Genomic DNA, 23,686 nt, shown 5'->3' on the forward strand with positions numbered 1-23,686 from the left:
GCTATGTCATAAGAATGCGGAGTAATACTTCTGAATTAATTCATTAATAAACAATTGACAGGCAGCCCTGACCATCTGCATTACATGGAGTAGCTGAGTTGTAGTCAACCTGTCAGCTAACTAGGGAAGAGTCTGTGATCTCACACCTAATGGTGATGATAATAAATTCCAAGATTAAAATAAATTGACAATATTTTATACAGCCCAGTACAAACATAACCCGTATCCAGTATCATAAACCTCCTGTTTGGGCAGTACATCAGAAATTCAAACACCTCGTTCCACTCAGTCCTTAATCATATTGAAATGTTCTCTGTTTCCAGGTAACGGGCACTATGGGTGGAATGCAGAGTGGGCTGAAGGATCACCTGTCTCGACTGGACGAGATCTTTGCGGCGCGGGGGGACTTCGTGCAGACCCTGCAGTTCATGCAGCAGATGTCGGATAATATCATTAAGCAGCTGCTGGGGCTGCCGGACTGGGAGCAGGCCAAAGTGGACCTGGCCGCCATCGCTGACCAAACTGCATTTGTGGAGTATTACAGGTAAAGTGGGTCAGACTACTGTTCTTCACTTGTTATGGGATAATATTCAACGTGCTGATTCTCTCGCGGCAGTTTAGGGGTTAAACTGGACCGTAGGAACCTTTGTTCTCTGTGGTAAACAGAGTAAAGTAATTTGATGAAAATGAAAATGGTTTGGAATATTACACTTATTGAACAAACTTCACAAACCAGGAATCCAGTGGAAAAAACAGCTCTGCATCTGCTCCTTTACGCTGTGCTGTAAACTCAACGAAGGCAGTCTGAGACACTTGGTCAGGGTGAAGGGGGTGGCACTGCCAAATGAGTTTTTTGCTCAAACTGGTGAAATTTCACATTGCTACCTTTCAAACTCACTGATACAAACATTTGAATCCATTCAACTGTGTCACATTTTGTCACCCTACAACCACAAAGATTTTAAGTAATAGACCAATAAAAAGTAGCACATAATTGTGAAGTGGAACAAAAAATAATGCATGGCTTAGTATATTAGTTATTAGTTAATAACTGATAGTTATTAGAGTCCATCTGTCACATGTGCCACACACAAGACAGACAAGTGCAGATGTAAATCACAGTGAGGGTCATGCATGGAAAATCCAAAATTCAGAGAGCAGGCTAAGGTGTAGTAAAAATATAAAAAAGAGGTCAGTAACTGGACAATCAATACAACAGGCTTGGCAGAGAGGAAATCAAAGACAAAACTGATTGGTAACGGATAACAAAGAAACAAGTGGTATGAGAGCTAGAAAACTAGATGCAATACTTGGCAGAGACAGGGTGGAAATTAGGAGTATATATACACAAGATAATAGGTGTGTGCAATCAGTAGCTGTGTGAGCAGGATCACTGTAGCATCACATAATCCATGGTGTGTGAGATTTCTGGTGAAAGGGCAATCTGGGAACAGGATTCCAGAAGGACAAGTTCAGAATCCGGAACAGGCAGGCTGACAGCGTCAGGACTGACACCAGATGTGTATAATTAAGTCTCAGTATAAATACAGCAGTTCTGTGAAGACCTCAGTGGTGTGTAATGGAAACCAAGGAACTCACCCATTCAAAGTTCTGGCCTAAATCTTATTGAGCATCTGTAGTAACAAATGAAAATTGCTGTTTCCATTCAACCTGCCTGAGCTTGAGCTGTTTTGCAAAGAAGAATGGGCAAAAATCTCAGTCTCTAGATGCATATAGCTGGTAGAGCCAAGGAAAGGTGGCTCTACTAAGCATTGACGTACTAAATACTAAATACTTTTGCATGTCACACTTTGAAAAAATGTATTTAATTTAAATTTAAAAAACCATGAATCTTTTTTTTTTGTTTCACTTCAGAATAATGTGCTACTTTGTGTTGGCCTATCACTTAAAATCTCAGTAAAAAAAACATTTAAGTTTGTGGTTGAAAAAAAGGGATAAAGGTTCAAGGGGTATGAATACTTTTTTAAGTCATTGTATACCAAGGTTATTCTACATTTCCAATATGTTTAAACCACTAGATTTGTGTCTAAAATGTGCAAATAATTGCCATATTTAAGTTTTCTGTGGATCATTTCTTTACTTATTTATATGTTTGTGTTTGTACTGTATATATCATTATATATCAGGACAGTGCAAATATAGTGCAAATCCAGGGACTGGTCAGTGGTGTATCCAGTGCCAGTAGGTGATCAATAGTGTGAGATGTAATGGTGTTCATTATCACAGCATTCCACTGCCTCATTAATAGCAGCTCTGAAACCTTATCTAAAAAACAGCATTTAATTAGTGAGATTCATGTTCTTGTTCTGGTTCAGGAAGGGATCAGAAGACTCTCTAGAGTCTAGAGGTCTGGTTCATTTGGACTGATTTATAATCCTTTACAACAGCACACTTCAGCACTTATTATGGGCTGTTTGTTTTGCTTTGCAAATGATACGGCATGCTTTACAAGGGAGGCTCAGCTGCTTTGAGCAGACAGAATGTGTTTAGAGAGAGCAGTGAGGATGCTTTGAAAGCAGAACAAAGATATTATAGAGCCTTATACAACCATATACAAGCAAATACTGCTATAATACAAGTACTACTATTACCACTAATACTGCTGTAATACTACCACTATGGTACTAGCACTAATAATGTTACAATTGTGTTGTTATAAGAATACTATCACTTATATTGTTGTAAAACTGAGCTAGTATAAGTGCACTATTACTAATGCTGCTATAATACTATTTCAACTAATACCATATTTTTTCGCACTTTAAGGCTCACTTAAAATCCTTTAATTTTCCCAAAAATCATCAGAGCACCTTGTAATCCGGTGCACCTTATGTATGAATTTTACCAGTCAGGTTGTAAGGAGCAGTGAAGCCACTCCACTGAAGTGCAGCGTTATACAGAAGTTTTAGTTTAGTTCTCTGGTACGGAGGCTGGAGCAGTATTAGCATTATCCGCTAACCATGCTAAGCGCTAGCTCTTTTGCCATTCAGAGGTGAGTATTATCGGCCAGTAGCCTGTAGCTAACCCTGGCTAGCAAAGCTGAAGCATCAATAGCATTAACTGCTAACCGTGCTAAACTACGTGGGACAAACCGCTAGCTAATATCGCCCTGGCTAACCTCAGTGTAGCGCTGTCAAGCGGAATTAGCCGGTAACAGTGGCTAGCCGTGGACATCTGCAAATCTAAGCTTACTGTAGATAAACAGAAGCTCTTTACTCAACCAAATAAACAGTTTTCAGGAGAGAAATCAGTGTAGATTAAAATCCAGTGCTTGTTTGACTTTAAAAGACAATTAATTGCAGTTTTGTTTACTTGATTTAGCTTAGTTTAACACATCTTTCTGCTGGCTGCTAAATAAGTAGGAAAACATGGAGACACTTCTGTTCCTTACTAGTGTTGCATAATGCGCCTTATAATCCGGTGCACCTTATAGTGTGAAAAATACGATTCTGTAATCCTGTTAAACCTACTGTAAGGCCACTTTTAATACTGGTATTACTACTAACACTTAAACTTAAATAAATTTAGTTTTTGCATTTATTTTGGGTGTATGCTTTCCAGAGAAGGGTGTTCGCTTACTTTAATGTGGGCTTGAAAGGCAGTCGACAACTGTGTGTTTGTGTGTGTGTGTGTGTGTGTAATCAACTCCATAGACTAATTTAAACCCATTACATCACATTAGTCCTTATTAGAGTGCTGTAGAGATCCTGTAGTTAGACTGATGCGGCCATTAAGGAGCATTTACCGTTCACTGCAATTCCCTGCCCAGTGTGTGTATGTGTGTGTGCTTGTGTGTGTGCTTGTGTGTGTGCTTGTGTGTGTGCTTGTGTGTGTGCTTGTGTGTGTGCTTGTGTGTGTGCTTGTGTGTGTGCGTGTGTGTGTGTGTGTGTGTGTGTGTGTGTGTGTGTGTGTGTGTGTGTGTGCTGATGTGTGTTTAGAGTCAGACAATCTTTCTTTCTGCTTTTAGTCACATTATCAGGTTCTATCGGCATCTGAAATGATCCTCTTTAGTGTGTGTGTGTGTGTGTGTGTGTGTGTGTGTGTTCTATTGAGAGCAGTGCTGCTGAGTTAATCCCTTAGCCCAGCTTTCAGAGTATGAAATATTAAAGCCTATAGATCTGACTCATCTAATATTAATCAGACAGTCTGAGGAGAGTGACCGCAGCTCCACAAATAGACACACTCTACAGAGACTACACACACACACACACACACTCTCTTCATGTACTTCTATTTCTCTCTCACACATCTAAGCATATATTCCACTTAACAGAAGCATTAAATGTAGTCATTTATTATTCTTACTACGTCTATCAGGCCCTATTCCACGCTACTGAGAGACTGTAGCTCAGTAGTTTCAGTGTATTTCATTTAGAGTGATATATATTCATCCTAATGCAAGGCTGAAGCTCCACCTCAATCAGTGTATATCATGCTATCTACATTTAGAGTGTTATTAATATAAATATATATTCACCATAATGAGAGACTGTAGCTCCTCCTCCCTCAGTGTATATTAATATCACAATGCCTATATTTAGAGTGTTATTAATATTAATAATATTATTTGTGTGTTAATGTTCTTGCAGGTGGTTGACATATCTGCTGATACTGATCCTGGATCTGATCATCTGTCTGGCAGCTTGTCTTGGCCTGGCCAAGCAGTCCCGCTGGCTCCTCACCACGTAAGAACCAAATAATTAACTGATACATAGAGAAATATTTCTTGTTTGCCTTATGTGGTCTGGAACTTATGTGAATGTTAATTTTCATTTCTTCTTTAGATAAACTACAGTACATATACATTTTATGTTTACGTGTGTGTGTGTGTGTGTGTGTTGCAGGATGATGGTGTTTGGTGTTCTAACTCTGATTCTGAGCTGGGCGTCTCTGGGCGCTGATATAGCAACAGCTGTGGTGAGTTCTAGAACTGTGCTTCCACTGGTGGCCACTTTATTAGAAACACCCTACCTACCTTGCGCTTCCAATCACTGGTGGCCAATTTATTAGAAACATCCAACTGCTTTGTGCTTCCACTCACTTATGGCCACTTTATTAGAAACACATACCTGCCTACCTTGTGCGTCCACTCATGTGTGGCCACTTTATTGGAAACACCTACCTACAGTAACTTGTGCTTCTGCTCACTTGTGGCCACTTTATTAGAAACAGCTACATACCTACCTTGTGTTTCCACTCAGTGGTGGCCACTTTATTAGAAACATCTACATACCTTGTGCTTCCACCCACTGTTGGCCACTTTATTAGAAACACCTACCTACCTTTAACTTCAACTCACTTGTGGCCACTTTATTATAAACACCTACCAACGTTGTGTTTCGACTCTCTAGTGGCCACTTTATTAGAAACACCTGCCAACCTTGTACTTCCACTCACTGGTGGCCACTTTATTAAAAACACATGCCTACCTACCTTGTACTTCCACTCATGTGTGGCCACTTTATTAGAAACACCTGCCTACCTTGTGCTTCCACCCACTGTTGGCCACTTTATTAGAAACACCTACCTACAGTAACTTGAGCTTTCACTCATTTGTGGCCTCTTTATTAGAAACATCTACCTACATTGTGCTTCCACACACTTGTGGCCACTTTATTGGAAACACTACCATCTGCTAATACTGGTCAATTTATTGAAACACCTATAAAACCTACCTACTTTGTTGTTCTTAAAGAAGGATGGATGGAGTGTGTGTGTGTGTGTGTGTGTGTGTTTGTGTGTGGTCAGTGCTGGTCAGTGAGTGTGTAATGAGGCTGAATCTGTGTGCTGTAAGGGATCAGGGAGGATGAACTCGGGGGAAATCAGCAGTGTTTGTGCATCCAGGCGTGGAGAAATTTACATATATGTTAATGTGCTTTGAGAAATAGTTTTTTCTAGCACTGTGTGTGTGTGCGCGTGTGTGTGTGTGTGTGTGTGTGTGCTGCATTGGGATGCAGTGAACTGTGTGTATGTGTGTTTCTGTATATGTAAATATATGCAAGAATGCAAATGTGCTTTGTTACATGCATTTCGGCGTGTGTGCGTGTGTGTGTGTGTGCGTGTGTTTGCGTGTGTTTGTGTGTGTGCGCGTGTGCGTGTGTGTTCTGCAGGGCACCAGTGATTTCTGTGTGTCTCCAGACAAGTTTATCATGAACCAGACCAAAGACATCATCAGCTCAGGTGACACACTCACACACACACACACACACACACATCCTAGACTGATGCATTTCTCAGCCACTACATCATTGAAGGCTATTCCTAAGCAAAGAATCCTTCATATACAGCAAAAAAATGCAGCCAACGTTCAGCTTAATTTGATGGGCACAACTGATGTATCCTTCCCTGCTCTTGATTCCTCAAGATGAAGGGGAAAAAAGAAATCAGAAAAATATTTATAAATTAAAGAAATAAAAAAGCAGACAAGTTTTACGCCTTAGTGTAATCATGTGACATGCGTGCACCACAAAGTCTTGTTGTCGTCAGTGTGTCTTATAATCCGATGTGCCTTCAGTATGAACACACACACACGCAAACACTCAGAAATCCTCACAAACCAATTTACAATCCAATCTATCATGCATTTGTTATTCCATTACCTTATGTTGCTTTTATATCCCCTCAAACATACAAGTATATAATATTTTATATATTTATATATATATATATTTTTTTTTTTTTATAAATGTATATATTTATATTTATATTATTTTAATTGACACCACTAATATACATATAACAGCATTTTACATTTCTTACATTAATTATTTTATTTACATTTAAATATTCCCTATAATAATTTACGTCTGAAGAAAAACAAATGTGATTAATCGCAGTTAATCACAGAATTTTGCTGTGATTAATTGGATTAAATTTTTTAATCGATTGACACCCCTATTTTAAACACATTGTTTTCAGTAGGATGAGTGGTTTAAATGTATATATCTGTAGTGATTATCTGGATAATAAATCAGGTTTAACAGCACCTGAAAAGCTGTTTAGCTTAAACATGAGAAGTATGTTTGAAAGTTGGTTTGGATCAAGTTTGGATTCCGTTCTCACCACAAACAAACCGCTCCAGAGTTCATTTGAGACTGAACTGAGATTAGTCTGTGTAGCATCGGGTACAGTTAAAAAAAAGCAGTGTATTTTCATATGAACTACATATACTTTCACAGACCAGAAGCTACTCTGCAGGTATAAAAAGATTGAAATAGACGCATCACACCCCTACCGTGCATAGAGCCTATTACACAAGAGTAACAGATTTAGAAATTCCAGTGTGTAGTTATTGTGTAAAATGTTGTGGAATGCTGGAATGTCATTTCGACCACTGATTTAACCATGCGTCTGATTCTCTCCACAGAAATCGTTCATTATTACTTATACTGCAGCCAGACGCTCCCCAACCCCTTCCAACAGGTACCAGTATATCTCTCTCTACCACCCTCTCTCTCTCCCTCTCTCTCTCTCTCTCTCTCTCTCTCTCTCTCCGTCTCTCTCTCTGTCTCTCACTATCTCTCTCTCTGTCTCTCACTATCTCTCTCTCTGTCTCTCACTGTCTCTCTCTGTCTCTCACTGTCTCTCTCGCTTGTTTGCTTGCTCACTTATGTGTGTCTTAGTGTGTCTCTGTGTTAGTGTGTGTGTGAGTGTGTGTGTGTGTGTGTGTGTAGTTATGAGATTCTACACTCAAGATCAATAACGCTTTTACACTTCAGCAAACAAAACGAACACACACATTCCCAACCGTCTGTGTGTGTGAGTGTTTGTGAATGTGTGTGTTTTTGTAAATGTGTGTGTGTGAGTGTGTGAGAAGCTGCTTTGTTCTTCAGCTCGGTTTGTTTCTCAGCTCTTTTGATTCAGAGTGGTGATCTAATGTCAGATCAAAGCAGGGTAATTAAATCTGGCTGTCACTGGTTAATTGAGGTCGTCAGATCTTCCTCTTTGTAGTCTGAATCATCTGATCACGACCAGATACTGGCGTTTAAAGCGATAGTTAGTCAGGAGTTACGTCAGTTTCCGCATCTTACAGATACATTATGTCATCATCACCCCAACTCATCATCCCAGAATCACAACATCCCCAAATCATCTCAAAAGAATTGGACAGAGCTTCATCATTCCAGAGAACACAGTTCCACTGCTTCACAACTCAATACTGGGGGGGGGGCTTTACACCTCTCTAGCCCACTCCTTTACTCCAGAAGCCATATGGCTGCTCAAAAATGTAATAATTTGAAGTGAAAAAGGAAGCAGAATTGTTTTGGTCAAAAATTTACCAATGATCTATTGATGATAGTTAATTACATGGCAATTACATTATGTATTTAACAAAATACATGGAGAGCATCAGGCAGACTTATAAATCTTGATAATCACACCTCTATGATACATGTAGATTATTAAAAACCACCTGACACTCAGAGCAGCCTATGCTTTTGAGTATTTTGGTCAGGGCCAATATGGCCAATAATATTCGAAATAATAACAAAACTGATTTACTATGCTAGATATTTATTTTCAGCTGCTTATGATAACAACACATATTATAATACAGAGTTATTCCACAAAATGATTAGACACACAATTAAAACTATATGAAATGTAAAAAAAATGTAAACTTTTTAGTCTAAATAAATAAATTGGGGCATTTACTGATATTATTTAGTTTGAAACATCATATAAATATGTTTGATGTACTAGAAGTAAATAATATTGGTTAATAAAATTAACCAATAAAATTGTACTTTTTTGTTGTTGGGAAAGACCCTTTTTTCAACGCCTTTTAAGGAATCAGTGGCTAGAGACCCGAGAGTGAATGTAAATACAGCTTTTTCAGTCTTTACTTATTTGTTTGTCGCCTAAGTTTCCTTCGGGATAAATAAAGTATCCATCCATCCATCCATCCATCCATGACAAACTTTTATTATTATTATTATTATTATTATTATTTTACTTACTTAATGCATCACCTGCCAGATCCCTAATTCTTCTCTTCACTGCTGAAACTGAGACTTAGTTCAGTGATAAAATTAGGCTAAAGGTGTTGCCATGTGGGTCATTTTATACAATATACTAATATTGTATGTATACTAATATACACTGCCTGGTAGTGCTGTGCGATATGACTATAAATATCGATACATATCGTCCCTATTGTTTCTACTGTAATTTAATCAATTATTCATACAAATATATAAAGTAGGCTATGATGAAATGTATTGGCGTGATCATTTCCACCTCTGGCTTTACGTTATTAAACTCATGAGAGCTGAACGATGGAGACGCATTGTTCTTTTGAAGAAAAAAAAATAGCTACTGCATCTACCTCATTTGTTTCAAATTTGTTTTAATGTCACTTCGAGACAAAGTTGGGAAAAAGTAAGCAATGATACATTTTTGTACATTTTTCGAACAATGAAAACTTACTTAAAAATACTTAAATGTGATACATCATGATATATATCATGATATATGATTTTTCCCATATCGCCCAGCACTACTGCCTGGTCAAAAAAAAAGTTGCCACCTGGATTTAAGTAAGTAAATGATGTGGGGTTGGTTGATGCTGCATTTGGTCTGCAGGTTTAAGTTCAGCAACAGTATGTACTGAAAGAATGAGGTCAGCTGACTACCTGAATATACTGAATATAGACCAGGTTATTCCATCAATGGATTTTTTCTTCCAAGATGACAATACCAGGATTTATGGGGCTGGAATTGTGAAAGAGTTCAGAGTTCAGGGAGCATGAGATCATCATTTTCACACATGGATTGAGAGAGTTCAGATCTTAACCTCATTGAGAATCTTTGGGATGTGCTGGATGGAGAAGAGCTGCTTTGTGCAGTGGTCAGACTCTCTACCATCATCAATGCTGCTGCTAGATCTGGATTCACAGTGAATCCATTCTGCAATGAATGAGCAGGTGTCCCAATACTATACTCTGCACTATAGTGTATGTAGTTGTGGGATAGAGGTCAGCACCAGACTGACTGGTTTGCCTGTAGGTCCTGCATAATTAACAACAGCAGAACTGCAGTTCATAGCAATTAAATCTCAGATAGCTGGCAGGATTGAGTAGGCAGGTGCTTCCAGCTGTGGCATTGAGATTATAGGAGCAGGTTTGGGACTAGAAGGTCACTGGTTGAAGGAACTGTGCTGTCTCCTGCCTCAATATTGATGGCTGAGGTGATCTACAGCAAGGCACACTAGAGAGTGTGTGTGTATGTGTGTGTGTGTGTGTGTGTTTTCACTGTCACAGATAAGTTAATTATAGTGGTTAGTTTCAGATGGGTGCAGACAGTAGTGATGCTAAATCAGCAGGTTCTACCATTAACATCTTCACAGTGCATCTTAACTGAAGGTCATTGTAAAACGGGCGAGTGAGCATCACATTATGCACTCTCTCTCTCTCTCTGTCTCTCTCTCTCTCTCTCTCTCTCTCTCTCTCTCTCTCTCTCTCTTTCTCTATTCTAATTATGAAGGTTCTAATGATTGAAACCAAAGCTGCATTTTTTTTTCGCTGCACATTTTCCGTCTCCTCATTTTATTCTTTATCTAACTTTTAAAGTGACTTTAAAATGTTTTTTAGCATGAAAAAATTAAGTGTATTCCTATTGTAGATTTGTTCTTTTTATAGAACAAATAATCTATAATCTATGTAAACTGATATAACTGTTTTGTAACTGAAAATAATCTAGTATTTCAAAATCAGTGCAATATAATAACCACCTTCAGATCACTGACGTTGTTGTTTTAGTTATTAGTTTAGTAATTTATGTATCGTTAGAATAGTGAATAACAATGTGTTTATTTGATTTTACAGTTGCGTCTGACCCTAAATCAGTTTGTTTTGTAGTGTCTATTAGTGTTTGTATTTATTTGGTGTTATAGTGGCGTCTGACCCTGAATCAGTTTGTTTTGTAGTGTCTATTAGTGTTTGTATTTATTTGGTGTTATAGTGGCGTCTGACCCTGAATCAGTTTGTTTTGTAGTGTCTATTAGTGTTTGTATTTATTTGATGTTATAGTGGCATCTGACCCTGAATCAGTTTGTTTTGCAGTCTCTGACAGTTTTCCAGCGATCACTGACCACCATGCAGATCCAGGTCCAGGGATTACTGCAGTTCGCTGTGCCTCTGTTCCCCACAGCTGAGGTGAGCGTACATACAAGCTTACACACACCAACAACGTTCTTATTGCTAACACGTTACAAACTATGTTGTTATGCTGGAAAACTGGAATACAGTAGCATTTATTGATAAGTAATTTTTAAAATTGTATGTGTTCTGTGTTTATAGAAGGATCTTGTGGGCATTCAGCAACTGCTGAACAACTCAGAGGGGAGTCTGCACCAGCTGACCGCACTACTGGACTGCAGAGGACTCAATAAGGTACTTATTATTTTATTTACTGTATTATTTACTGTATTATCTTTCTCTATTCTAATTATGAAGGTTCTAATGATTAAATGGTACAGAGCTTTTAGGAAACTGGGCCTGTTGTTTTAGTGATTTGTATTAAAAGTGCTCCCTCTGCTGGTGGAAACCAAAGCTGCATTTTTTTTTCGCTGCACATTTTCCGTCTCCTCATTTTATTCTTTATCTAACTTTTAAAGTGACTTTAAAATGTTTTTTAGCATGAAAAAATTAAGTGTATTCCTATTGTAGATTTGTTCTTTTTATAGAACAAATAATCTATAATCTATGTAAACTGATATAACTGTTTTGTAACACTTAACACTATCTGCTGAGTGCTGAGAACTGATTTACTGTATTATTGTCTGCTGTATCAGTACTGACTACTGGTTTCTGCATGAGTCTGCTGCAAGGCTTCTGACTGTCTGTATTAGTCTGCCACCTCACTAGTGACTTAATGCATTATGTCTTGCTGTGTCGGTAGTGGCTACTGATTTTCTCTCATTATTAACTAGTCACTTACTGCATTCTAGTCTGCTGTATTACACTGATTTATTTGCTTGTAATGTCTCTGACTATATAATATTAAATATTACATTCTTTAATGTAACAGTGTTAGATTTCTGAAGTGTGTGTAATATTCTAAATGTGTGTGTGTGCAGGACTATCTGGACGCTCTGATGGGGGTGTGTTATGATGGAGTGGAGGGTCTGCTCTATCTGTGTTTATTCTCCCTGCTGGCTGCTGGAGCTTTCTGTACAATGCTGTGTGCAATTCCACGGGCCTGGAGACAGATAGCCAACAGGTACACACACACACACACACACACACACACACACACACACTTACTCTTCTAGACCAGCATCCATTCAGACTTACGGGTGCATCTGAAAAAAAATTAGAATAGCTTTGAAAGTTACTTTATTTCAGTAATTCAATTCAAATGTGAAACTCATATTATATAGATGTATTACACACAGATTGGTCTGTTTTAAGTGTTTATTTCTTTTATTGTTGATAATTTGGCTTACAGCCAATGAAAACCCAAAAATCAGTGTCTCAGAGATTTTTATTATTATATAAGACCAATTGATACTTTTGGCAGTGTGGGCAGTGTGCCAAGTCCTGCTGGAAAATGAAATCCGCATCTCAAAAAAGTTTTTCATTCATCATGAAATTTAGAAACAGTTTAACGGACAGCTGCTGGTTTTAAATAATATCATTTTAAAAATCATCAAATCGAAAATACATGTTGTTTTGATAATTATTTTCATCAATGTTACAGCTCTGGAAAAAAAGGAGACCACCTAAAATGATGAGTTTCTTTGATTTTACCAAATTGAAAACCTCTGGAATATAATTAAGATGAATGATCACAAGCGATCAAACCAAACTGAACTGCTTGCATTTTTGCACCAGGAGTAAAGGCATAAAGTTATCCAAAAGCAGTGTGTAAGACTGGTGGAGGAGAACATGGCATTATGCATGAAAACTGTGATTAGAAACCAGGGTTATTCCACCAAATATTGATTTCTGAACTCTGAATTTCTGAATTTTAAGAAAATTTACTTGTTTTCTTTACATTATTTGAGGTCTGAAAGCTTGACATATTTTTTGTTATTTTAGCCATTTTTAATTTTCTGCACATAAATGCTCTAAATGACAATATTTTTATTTGGAATTTGGGAGAAATTTTGTCCATAGTTTATAGAATAAAACAACAATGTTCATTTTACTCAAACATAAACCTATAAATAGAAAAATCAAAGAAACTGATTCAGAAACTGAAGTTGTGATAATATGAATATATCTCTTTCTCTCTCTCTCTTTGTGTGTTCTCTCTGTAGAGAGAGGGATTATGATGACATAGATGAGGAGGACCCCTTTAACCCACGAGTCCGGCGGATGGGTTCCCAGAATGCTCAGCAGGCGAACTTGCACAGCTTCTGTAGCTACAGCAGCAGCATGGGCAGCCAGAACAGCCTGCACCCCCCCGTTGCTCCCGCCACCTCAAACGCGCCCGTCACTGAATATATGTAAGACAACTTTCCACTGCCCTTCTCCACTGCCACGGTTTAGGTAGTTGGGTAAATTTTAGGTTTTTGGTGAACCTTTCCTAAAAGACTCAAAGAGCTCTATCTTACACTCTGCGTAAGGCACCGCGTGATGCTCATTGTGATCTTACACCCCGCCAACAGTCTATTGGGGACTATTTCCTTACCGATACCAGCTTTTCTGGTATCTGCCGATACCAGGTACCGATACCATTGCCTGCTCCGCAGTTTCCACCTTTTTTTTAAAGGTCTGTTAAGATAATTGGCTGCAGTAGATAATGAGAGACAAGGAGTTCCTGTTGTCGACTTTAAATTATTCAGTTGAACATGTAATGATCAAAATATATATATATATTTTTTTAAATAGAAAAGTTCCGTAATCCTAAAAATAAGACGGTTTGAATGATGTATAACATGTCCACATTGGATCAAATATGGACGTACGAAAAACGCAAATATGAAAATTAGGATGAATATTTCTAATAAAAGAAAAAGCATATTTCACACTAAATGTTTATTTTCTGAAATGAAATACAGCTAAATATGCTAGATAACTGATATTTTAAGATTTAAAATGGCATATCGGGTGTCTATATTGAGCCTATAATTAATCATAAACACAGACAGATATTAATTATGATATTTTTCAGGGCACATAAGGAGGTTAAGACTGTTACTCAGGCAAGTATTAATTATTTAGATGGTTATTTAGGAAGCTGGCTCTTGTATTCAGATCTGTATTGTGTAAAATAATACAGGAGTTGTAAAGTTACTCACCAGGAGATAGTGGACAGCAGTAATCCTGCTCCATAGCGTTAGCATTCAGCTCGGTTAGCGTTAGCGTTCGGCTCGGTTAGCAGGTTAAGTTACTGGTTTGGTTGTTTAGTTTGCTGTTTGAGTAAAAAGGCACGCTGCTGCTGCAGTAGCTCTTCCTATGCTGCTCTGTTTTGTCTGTACATTCTGCTCGCGCTGTTTATCCCGCTATTTTTTACTCCCTCATTCCAAACCTGGAAGTGGTATCGGCCGATACCCATTGCCGATACCGATATTGTATGCAAGTGCCAGTATCGGTATCGGTATCGGTGGAACCCTACAGTGCAACTGCATCATTAAAATAGCAATGGAGCTTATGAGTATGTACGCCCATGGGTGTGGTAGTCTGGACTTGAAGTGTGTTCAGGTAAATATCTTACGTATTGCTGCCTTTGTGGTAGAAAACACAGATGCACCACTGACTGATTTAAATCCTGACAACAGTCAACAGTCAGACGTCCATACATATTGTGGCTACACAGGTGCGCTGCGCACGCTCAATGTGTGTAAACTGCTACTCGTTACACACACACACACACACACACACACACACACACAAACAATTACAAGTGCGATTTTCACAAAAATAGTCAGTGCGCCTTATAATGCAGTGCACCTTATATATGAATTTTACCAGTCAGGTTGTAGGGAGCAGCGTAATGCAGGAGTTTCAGTATAGTTCTCTAGTAGTTTTAGCATAAGCCCCTTTAATCAATCAAATCAAATCAATCAAAATAGGGCCCTATGAGTCTTTAATTCTCTGTACTGCATTTAATTCTAACATATATTAATTAAAAATTATTGCCTATTGATTCTCTATTTTTTTCTCTCTCTATTTCTCTCTCTCTCTCTCTCTCTCTCTCTCTCTCAGGAACCAGACGGCTCTGTTCGGGGGTAATCCGCGGTATGAGAATGTGCCTCTAATAGGAAGAGGTTCTCCTCCTCCTTCGGTACGTTGATTTCCAGACGTTTTAGGAACAAACACAGACACATTTACTGAAATATTTACTAAAGTATAGAAACATTTTAAACCCCCCTAACCCTCTTAAAAAGCCCAATATACCCCGGCATGCCGAAAGGCTTTCCTCCAATACCGCTGACTGCCTAGTGATGCAGCAGTTAATTGGTGGCAGTTTGAAAAGAGCCTAGTGACGAGAGCATTGTAATTGATAGGTTAACTAGTTAACCTGGAGAGAAAATTGGATGGAAATATAAATAAAGTAACAGCTAATTGTTACTAATTTAATGTGTTTTAGAACACTTTTTAATCATTTTTACTGTTCAGAGATGGTTAATGAAATAAAAAAACTCTATATAAAATATAAAATATTATACAGGCTTCCAATGCAATGGAAATAAAAATATATATAAATATTAAATTATTTAATTTGATTTATTTGTTATATAGATTTTATATAATAATACTAGAGTCTTCTTTTCTGTGTATTACAGGCAGAAAACTAAATTATTTTCTACATTTCTTTCCATCACTAAAGATAATTCAGGTCTAAAATAGCACCTTCATTAAAAAAAATATATGTTTATAATGTGTTTATAATGTTTCTAATATTCATGGCTAACCACTGTCCTTCAGATGAACATTACCTCTTCTTTTTTCAGCTAAAAGTCTTTTACGCTTTTCTTTGTTTGTACGTTTGTTTCTGTGTTTGTTCGTTTTTTTATCTTAATTTTTTTTCCAACTTTCTGTTCCAAAACTTTTTGGACCTATTCTCTCAGCCATATACAAACTGCGTAAGTTGCTTCTCTCTCTCTCTTTCTGTCTGTCTCTCAAGTTTCCCTCTCTCTCCTTCCCTCATTCTCTCTTTCTCTCTCTCTCTCTCTCTCTCTCTCTCTCTCTCTCCTACTGTTACCACTACCACTGTTCTGAGTCTGTCCTGTCTCTCCTGCTTTGCTCACTCCATCCCTTGGTTTTTCTTCATTTTCTGTGTTCTGTTAGTGTTGGATAAGCACAGGCCCTCATCACGCTGAGCATGGACCCCTCATTAGTCAGAGAGTTTAGTGTGTGGTACGCTAATTTAAAGACTTTAATAGTTTAATGGAAAATCTGCCCCCACTATACCCCAGTTTACACCAGTTTACCCTTTTTTAACCTAATTGTAGTCCAAAAGAAAAGTCATGTTTGGTGTCTGGAGTTTGAAGTTTGCTTAGTTGTAGCTAATTTAGCTAATAAAAACATGTCAATTAGCATGGTTGTAACTACATACTTTTTGAGGTGTATGCACACATACTAACACTATTCAGTCACAGTGTGGCATACATTTTTCAACAAGATCTTGCCGCAGCATTGTTGATGGTAGAGTCTGACCGCTGCACAAAGTCTTCTCCATCCAGCACATCCCAAAGATTCTCAATGAGGTTAAGGTCTGAACTCTCTCAATCCATGTGTGAAAATGATGATCTAATGCTCCTTGAATCACTCTTTCACAATTCCAGCCCCATTAATCCTGGTATTGTAATCTTGGAAAAAAAAGCCATTGATTGAATAACCTGGTCTATATTCAGTATATTCAGGTAGTCAGCTGACCTCATTCTTTCAGCACATACCGTTGCTGAACCTAGACTTAGAGGTGAGGTAGAGGTCCACAATGAACACTCACACCCAACTACTTCTTATCCTGGAAAAAAAATTAATGTTTAGGGATAGTTTATTTTTTTTTTTTAAATCATGATATCCAACGGTATTATTTCACATTGCATGTTTTGTCCATTCTGTATTCTGTACCCCTATATAGCACCATGCTAACTGGTGTACATGAGCTATCAGTGTTTGCTACCTATGTTAGCTTCATAGCTCCAGAGCTTAACCTAAAAAGAACTTCATAAACCAAACATGACTGTGCTGATAACAGAACAGAACAGGTAAGGGTGTGTCTTCAGGAAAACTCTGGATGATGTTTTCCAGTGTGTGTCTCCCACTGGCATGTCCCTCCCAGTCCACTGTCCTGCCCCATTACCAGCTCGGTTTACTGTGGAAATAGGATCCTGTTAGATCCTGTAGATTTGTAGTAGCCCAGTGTTTCCCTATTAGGTTCTGTACCTTTAGTATTGATTTAATCTGCTTACAGAAAAGAACTAAGAACTATTAAGAACTGTTATCTAACATTTTACTACAAATCATCTGCTTTTATGTTAATCACACCACAGGTTAATTTTATTGTAGGATGTTTATATGATGTGTGTTATCTTTTATTTTTAATATGTTTTTAATATGTTTGTGTATTTTCTCAGTTTTTTATTAAAAGATTTAATATGGGACAACTTTTAATTTTTATGGGACAACACTATAGCGATGAAACTTCTGGAGGTCTGGAGACTTGGCCAGTCCATCATCACCAAAGCAGTTGTCATCTTGGAGGAGTGTTTAGGTTGTTATCATGTTGGAAAACTGCCATGTGGCTCAGTTACCAAAGGGAGAAAGTCACAAAAAATATTGGATTTCAGCCTTCAAGTGACTGCAGCACTCCATGAACAAACCATGATGCTACCACCACCATGCTTGACTGTAGGCAAGAGACAGATGTCGTAGTACTCCTCACCAGGGTGATGCCACGCATGCTGGACACCATCTGAGCCAAACAAGTTTATCTTGATCTAGCAGTACTCATGCACCTTTTTTTGAACAACTTCTTTGGTTTACCCTGGTGCATCCCCTTCTAAAAAACTGCTGTATGACCTTTGCCATTGTGCTGAATCTCAGTTTTAGGATGTTGGCAATCTTTTTACAGCCTAGGCCATGTTTGTGAAGCACAACAATTCTATTTCTCACATCCTCAGAGAGTTCTTTGCCATGAGGTGACATGTTGAATATACAATGTAAGAGAACTGAACTCAAAACACCAAATTTAACAGCCCTGCTCCCTATTGACACCTGACCTTGTAACACTAACGAGTCTCTGTGATGTGTATTTACTTGTGTTGCCAGCTATTTGAACATGGCTACGTGTTGTTATTTTCAGAGGACAGTAAATTTATAATACTATACAAGCAACACTGACTACTCTAAGTTACCCAAATTATTCTATTCTTATTATTATATTCTATTATTCTATAGAGTTGTTCCATGAAAGCACTTGATTAAATTTTTAATACTTATTTATCATCATCAGTTTTCAGCTCACATCTACCTGTACAGGTAGACCAGGTTGTAGAAAGAAGTAGGTAACTGTCAGAGCTGTAAAAGTTTGTGTGTGTGTGTGTGTTCGTCCACAGTACTCTCCAAGCATGAGAGCCACCTACCTCTCAATGACTGAGGACCAGATGCGCCACTTTGGGGAGGATTTCCGGGCCTAGAGTTCATCTCCTGACCTTCATCATCATCATTATTACCATTGTCGTCATCATCATCTTCATCTACAGACCTCAGCCAGCGTGGAAAAGTTCTTCGGACAGCGGGATCGGAGCGGTGGTGGAACTGTCAGATCCATGTGTGGGTTTTACAGGGTGGGGGATTAGGTTTAGGGTGGGTAATAACACCGATTAGAGTTGAAATACATTTTGTGTGTGTGTGTGTGTGTGTGTGTGTGTGTGTGTGTGTGTGTGTGTGTGTGTGTGTGTGTGTGTAAAAGAAGTAAACTACTGACATGGCTCACTATGAAGGTCCATGATGTTCAGTCTGGTAGGTGCTGGATAAGGTCTGAAGGCAAGTTTTTATAACTATTACAAACTTTTATAATTAAATGAATCTAATAAAATGATAAAAGGGTCCCTGATCTGGTCAAATAAAGCATGTGAGAATAGTCTGATAGTCAAAACGACCACCAATATTTTGACAAAGTAAGCTAGTCCTCAGGAAAACAGAAAAAAACTTACTCTTTTCCTACAAAATACATCAAATTGGTAAAACTTGGTAAAGTTTTGGTTAAAAAAAATCGAGTAATTCATTTTTTGTACTTACAAAATAAGTGCAATTGCAAATGGGCTGCGGTTGTAGTAAAACATGATAACAAATACAAACCTACAATTGTTGAATAGCCGACCTCTGTTCACCTCCAGTGTTCTGAAATGCAGCGTTTTTAGTCGCTTTTTCCAACAGGCTTACAATGCTAGTGATAGGAGCATGGAATTGCATACCTATGCAAGGAAATCACTATTTTTACACCATAAACAAGCTAAACGTAGCTCCACACATCATTGGTAGAATTCTGAGGGCCCTAACATTTAAAACAAGGCACTGAAAACTGTGAAAGTGCAGCAATTATTAAAAAACACTGTTTATCTACATGCAGTACCTTTAGCTAGTTCTCCAGACACCGCCATCTTGGAAAAAAAAAGTCATAATAAATCGACTTATTGAGTAGTAAAGCCTTTTGAGCAAGGCAGTACCTTTATAGCATTTATTGTGTGGTGCTCTTCATTCTCATATAGATAGTCATCATATATGATCAGCAACAGCTGGAATTCATGCATTGCCACAGAATTAATTTTGCAATCTGTTCAAAATCGACTTATTGTAAAGTTCTCAGTGCCTTGTTTTAAATGTCAGGACCCTCAAAATTCTACCAGTGAAGTTTGGAGCTACTTTGAGCTTGTTGTTAATGGTGTAAAAATAGTGATTGTTTTGCATGGGTAACACTATGCCCCTTTCACTAGCATTGTTTTTTTTTTTATAAGAGTAATAATGGAACATGGTAGTGGACTAAAAGTTTGTACTCTTTATCATGTTTCACTGCACCCCAAGTCCATTTCACATGAGATTTCTCCTTTACATCTTCAAAAATATTCATTATTTTGACAAAATTAGTCAAATTCTCAAGCAAATAAGTATTTTTTTTTGACAGATCAGATTTTTAAGCAATTTATTGTCAGTTTACTTACATTTTGGAAAACAGTTGTTAAGTCTGCAAAAGAGGTAAAGAGGTTAACCCCTGAGAATTAAGTGATTTTCAAAAATATATCAAATTCTTGAGGAAACATAATTTCTGCAAAATGTATTTTTTGCTTAGAAAGTTAATTAAAACCTTTACTTGAATATAAACTTTGGGAAATTCATTATCTTTGACAAAAGAAGTCAAATTTCACTATTTGAGGATAAAACGTAAACATGTTTACAGCAGAGCTGTATGAGCTAGAGTTACAGAGCACTGAGCCAAAATTTACTCTTGCATTTAGAAAGGACTGAAAACGTCCTCTGTTTACTGTGTGTGTGTGTGTGTGTGTGTGTGGGCGGGCGCGTGCGTGTGTGCTCATTTCTTCACGTCTTGGCGTGTGCAGTTGGTGGAAACCTCACATATCCTCCATTGTTAAATGAAACAGTGTGGACTGGGACTGTTGGAGTTTTGTGTTCTGAGCTGGTGTTCAGTGTCAGAGCTCAGACCCGGCTGTGTAACTGATTAACCCTGATTTATAGCTGTTATTAACCCGTTGTTAGCGTTTGTAAATAACCTGTATAATAACAGTGTGTGTGTGTGTGTGTGTGTGTGTGTGTTTATACTGGACCGCAGCTCTGTGCTGACGGACAGACGGACGTGTGTAGCCTTAGCCTGCGTTTGAGATCTGAATCTGTTGTGTTTAACATGTATTAAAATATGTGGCATATTTTTTTTTTTTTTTTTGCTTAAAGGGATACTTCACCCAAAAACCCACCAACAGAACCTTAACAGAGTCCTGTTAGAACAATATCGAGGACCAGACGTGATGTACAGTGGGGAAAAATAAGTGTTTAATACACTGACACTACACTTTGCCAGTTTTCATACCTACAAAGAATGGAGAGGTGTGTAATTTTTTATTGCAGGTGCACTTCAACTGTGAGAGAACATCAGAACGTCACATTGTATGATTTTTTTTTTTATTAATTCATTTGTATTTATTGCATGAAATAAGTATTTGAAACAACAGAAATACCAAACTTAATATTTGTTACAGACACTTTTTTTTTTGTTTTTGCAAAAAGACGCATTTCCTGTAGTTCTTAACCAAGTTTGCACACATTGCAGCTGGGATTTTGCCGCCTCCTCCATACAGATCTTCTCCAGATCTTTCAGGATTCGGGGGAAGTCGATGGTTTGGAGACTGGCTAGGCAACTCTAGGTCCATGAAATGCTTCTTATGGAGCCACTCCTTAGTTGACCTTGCTCTGTGTTTTGGGTCATTGTCATGCTGGAAGACCCAGCCATGACCCATCGACCAATGCTCTTACTTAAGCAAGAGGTTGTAGGCCAAAAAGTTGCAATAAATGACCCCATCCATCCTCCCTTCACTATGGTCCAGTCAACCTGTCCCCTTGCAGAAAAGCTGGACTGTGTTCTTGAGGTTGGAGTGTGATTGGTGTGTGTGAACAGGTGTCTTTTATACAGGTAACAAGTTCAAACAGGTGCAAATAATTATTTAAAAAGCATACAATGTGATTTTCTGGGTGTTTTTTTTTTTAGATTATGTCTCAAAGTTGAAGTGTACCTACACGATAAAAATTACAGACCTCTTTATTTTTTATAGATGGGAAAACCTGCAAACACTTATTTTGGTGTTGGAAAAATGAGTAACAAATACCCTCATTTTGTTCTGCTGGTGTTAAAGACTGACTGTCCCACAGAATTTGGACAAATCTGGGAGATTTGAACAAGAGAATGCATGTGGGTGGAGTCTCACCAGCAACCAGTAGCTGCTTTCCAAAGCCTTTACTGCAGTCAAAGTAAGCAGGGTGTCCACGGTTCCTTAAAATATATATATTTGTTTGTTTTAAAATGTCTTAAGAGGTTTTACATGTTTACATATACATGTTTTTCATTGAACAATAACAATATACAAGGTACAGTAGCTACTGGTGTACCACCAGACTGAATTAGGATGGTCATGTAGGCATGGGGGAGTCTAAATTTATTGAAAGCTTTTTGAATAACCCCAATTTTTCACCAGACTCTTTTTTTTTTTCTTTTTTTTTTTTTTCAGTGTAAGAAAAGTGTCACCACCCTGAACAAGCCATCCCCACTGTGAAACATGGTGGTGGCAGCATTGTGCTGTGGGGATGTTTTTCTTGCATGTACAGTACCCGTCAAAAGTTCGGACATATTTTTTCTCATTCAATGTGTTTTCTTTCTTTTTATGTTTTTTTTTTTTGTTACATTTTTGTAATATTGAAGACAGTTATAATATTTTACAGCTATACAGGAACACATGCAGAGTTACTTTGTAAACAAAAAAAGTTAAATAAACCAGAATACATTTTATACTTAAGATTTAGCTCATTTATCTTTGAGGACAGATCTGCACACTTTTGGTATTTTGATCTCAGTGTCTTCATGAGGGAGAGTCACCTGGAATAGCCTTCTTAGCATCTTGAAGGAGTTCCTGGATGTGCTGAACAATAGTTGCTGCTTCTTCTTGATGCTGTGAAGCTCCAGCTCATCCCAAATCACCATCTCAGTTCATCAGATTTAGATCAGTGGATTGTGGAGGACTAACACTTTTTTACTCATGTCCCTTATTTTTTTCATATCTTTAAATATTAATCTGCAATGTAAAACATGAATAAAAAATGTAAGAAAACACTGAATGAGAATGTGTGTCCAGACTTGACTTGACTGATACTGTATACAGTCTTCTATGATGTAGCAAACAGCGACGTGAAGCCTAGGCTTTGGGATGCAGCTGTTTTCACCTCACCGCTCTACTGTCAATTGAACAGGTTTCATCCTAAGCTACATGTTCTTTTTATAATTTCAGTTCTGGTTCGATAAGACTAGATGCTAACTGGCTTTAGCTAATTATTGTTTTGTGTGTGAAGTATTCCTTTATTCTTAATATTTGTCTTCCATTTTGAGAGAGCGTTGGATTTCCTAACAGAGCTCCTCTTGATTAAACTGAAATGCCTCGCGACTTTTTTAATGTCCTTACTGTGGGTGTTTTTTTTACTGCTTGTTTTAATACTGGGGGGATGGGGATGGGGGTTGGGCGCATGTGCAGTGGTTGTGTCTGCAGGGGTGGGGTTCAAAGACTGATGTTGTAATAAATGCATTTTGAAACACGACTCTGCAGCTTTCTTTGGTGTCTGAAGTTTGTATTTTTAATTTGTTAGTGCTTGACATGACATTATAATTCATTACTGCCGATAAAAGGACCAAATCAGGGACTTGCAAGCCTTTTTAGAAATTTGGTTCAGCTAACTTAGTCACCCATCTTACAAATTAGCAACCATTTCACCAGTAGAACACTATCCTGTTTCAACATTCAGCTTTTGATTGCAACTTTTAATCCCATGTTCCAGCAATGGGCAGTAGAGGTCTGCGCAGGACTGCTTTTTAAAAACTTCTCACGCTTGTTTTAGTCCCGTTACTGCCTGCTCCCACCAAAAATCACTTGTTTTAATCCCTTCTGCCACATACTCATTTCTTTTAAACATGGCTTGGTTGGGCAGATGGATGG

General features: G+C 37.9%; 1 protein-coding gene across 4 annotated transcripts in view; it reads left to right on the forward strand.

Annotated features, from left to right (window-relative positions):
* ttyh2 (tweety family member 2) overlaps positions 1 to 23,140 on the forward strand; it is a 107,159-nt gene extending 84,019 nt beyond the window's left edge. The window contains exons 4-15 of one of the 4 annotated variants that reach the window (XM_022669069.2): positions 324 to 544; positions 4,611 to 4,706; positions 4,866 to 4,938; positions 6,132 to 6,201; positions 7,388 to 7,443; positions 11,073 to 11,177; positions 11,322 to 11,414; positions 12,101 to 12,243; positions 13,286 to 13,474; positions 15,177 to 15,255; positions 16,043 to 16,057; positions 18,536 to 23,140. In XM_022669069.2, the coding sequence (XP_022524790.2) occupies positions 324 to 544; positions 4,611 to 4,706; positions 4,866 to 4,938; positions 6,132 to 6,201; positions 7,388 to 7,443; positions 11,073 to 11,177; positions 11,322 to 11,414; positions 12,101 to 12,243; positions 13,286 to 13,474; positions 15,177 to 15,255; positions 16,043 to 16,057; positions 18,536 to 18,616 (1,221 nt within the window). In that variant the 3' untranslated portion in view covers positions 18,617 to 23,140. The remainder of the gene's footprint in view (positions 1 to 323; positions 545 to 4,610; positions 4,707 to 4,865; positions 4,939 to 6,131; positions 6,202 to 7,387; positions 7,444 to 11,072; positions 11,178 to 11,321; positions 11,415 to 12,100; positions 12,244 to 13,285; positions 13,475 to 15,176; positions 15,256 to 16,042; positions 16,058 to 18,535) is intronic. The other 3 variants (XM_022669070.2, XM_022669071.2, XM_022669072.2) reach the window with 3 other exon arrangements.
* Positions 23,141 to 23,686: the final 546 nt, after the last annotated feature.

The sequence above is a fragment of the Astyanax mexicanus genome, chromosome 15 (genome assembly GCF_023375975.1).
Source record: "Astyanax mexicanus isolate ESR-SI-001 chromosome 15, AstMex3_surface, whole genome shotgun sequence".
NCBI classification, from domain to species: Eukaryota; Metazoa; Chordata; class Actinopteri; order Characiformes; family Acestrorhamphidae; genus Astyanax; species Astyanax mexicanus.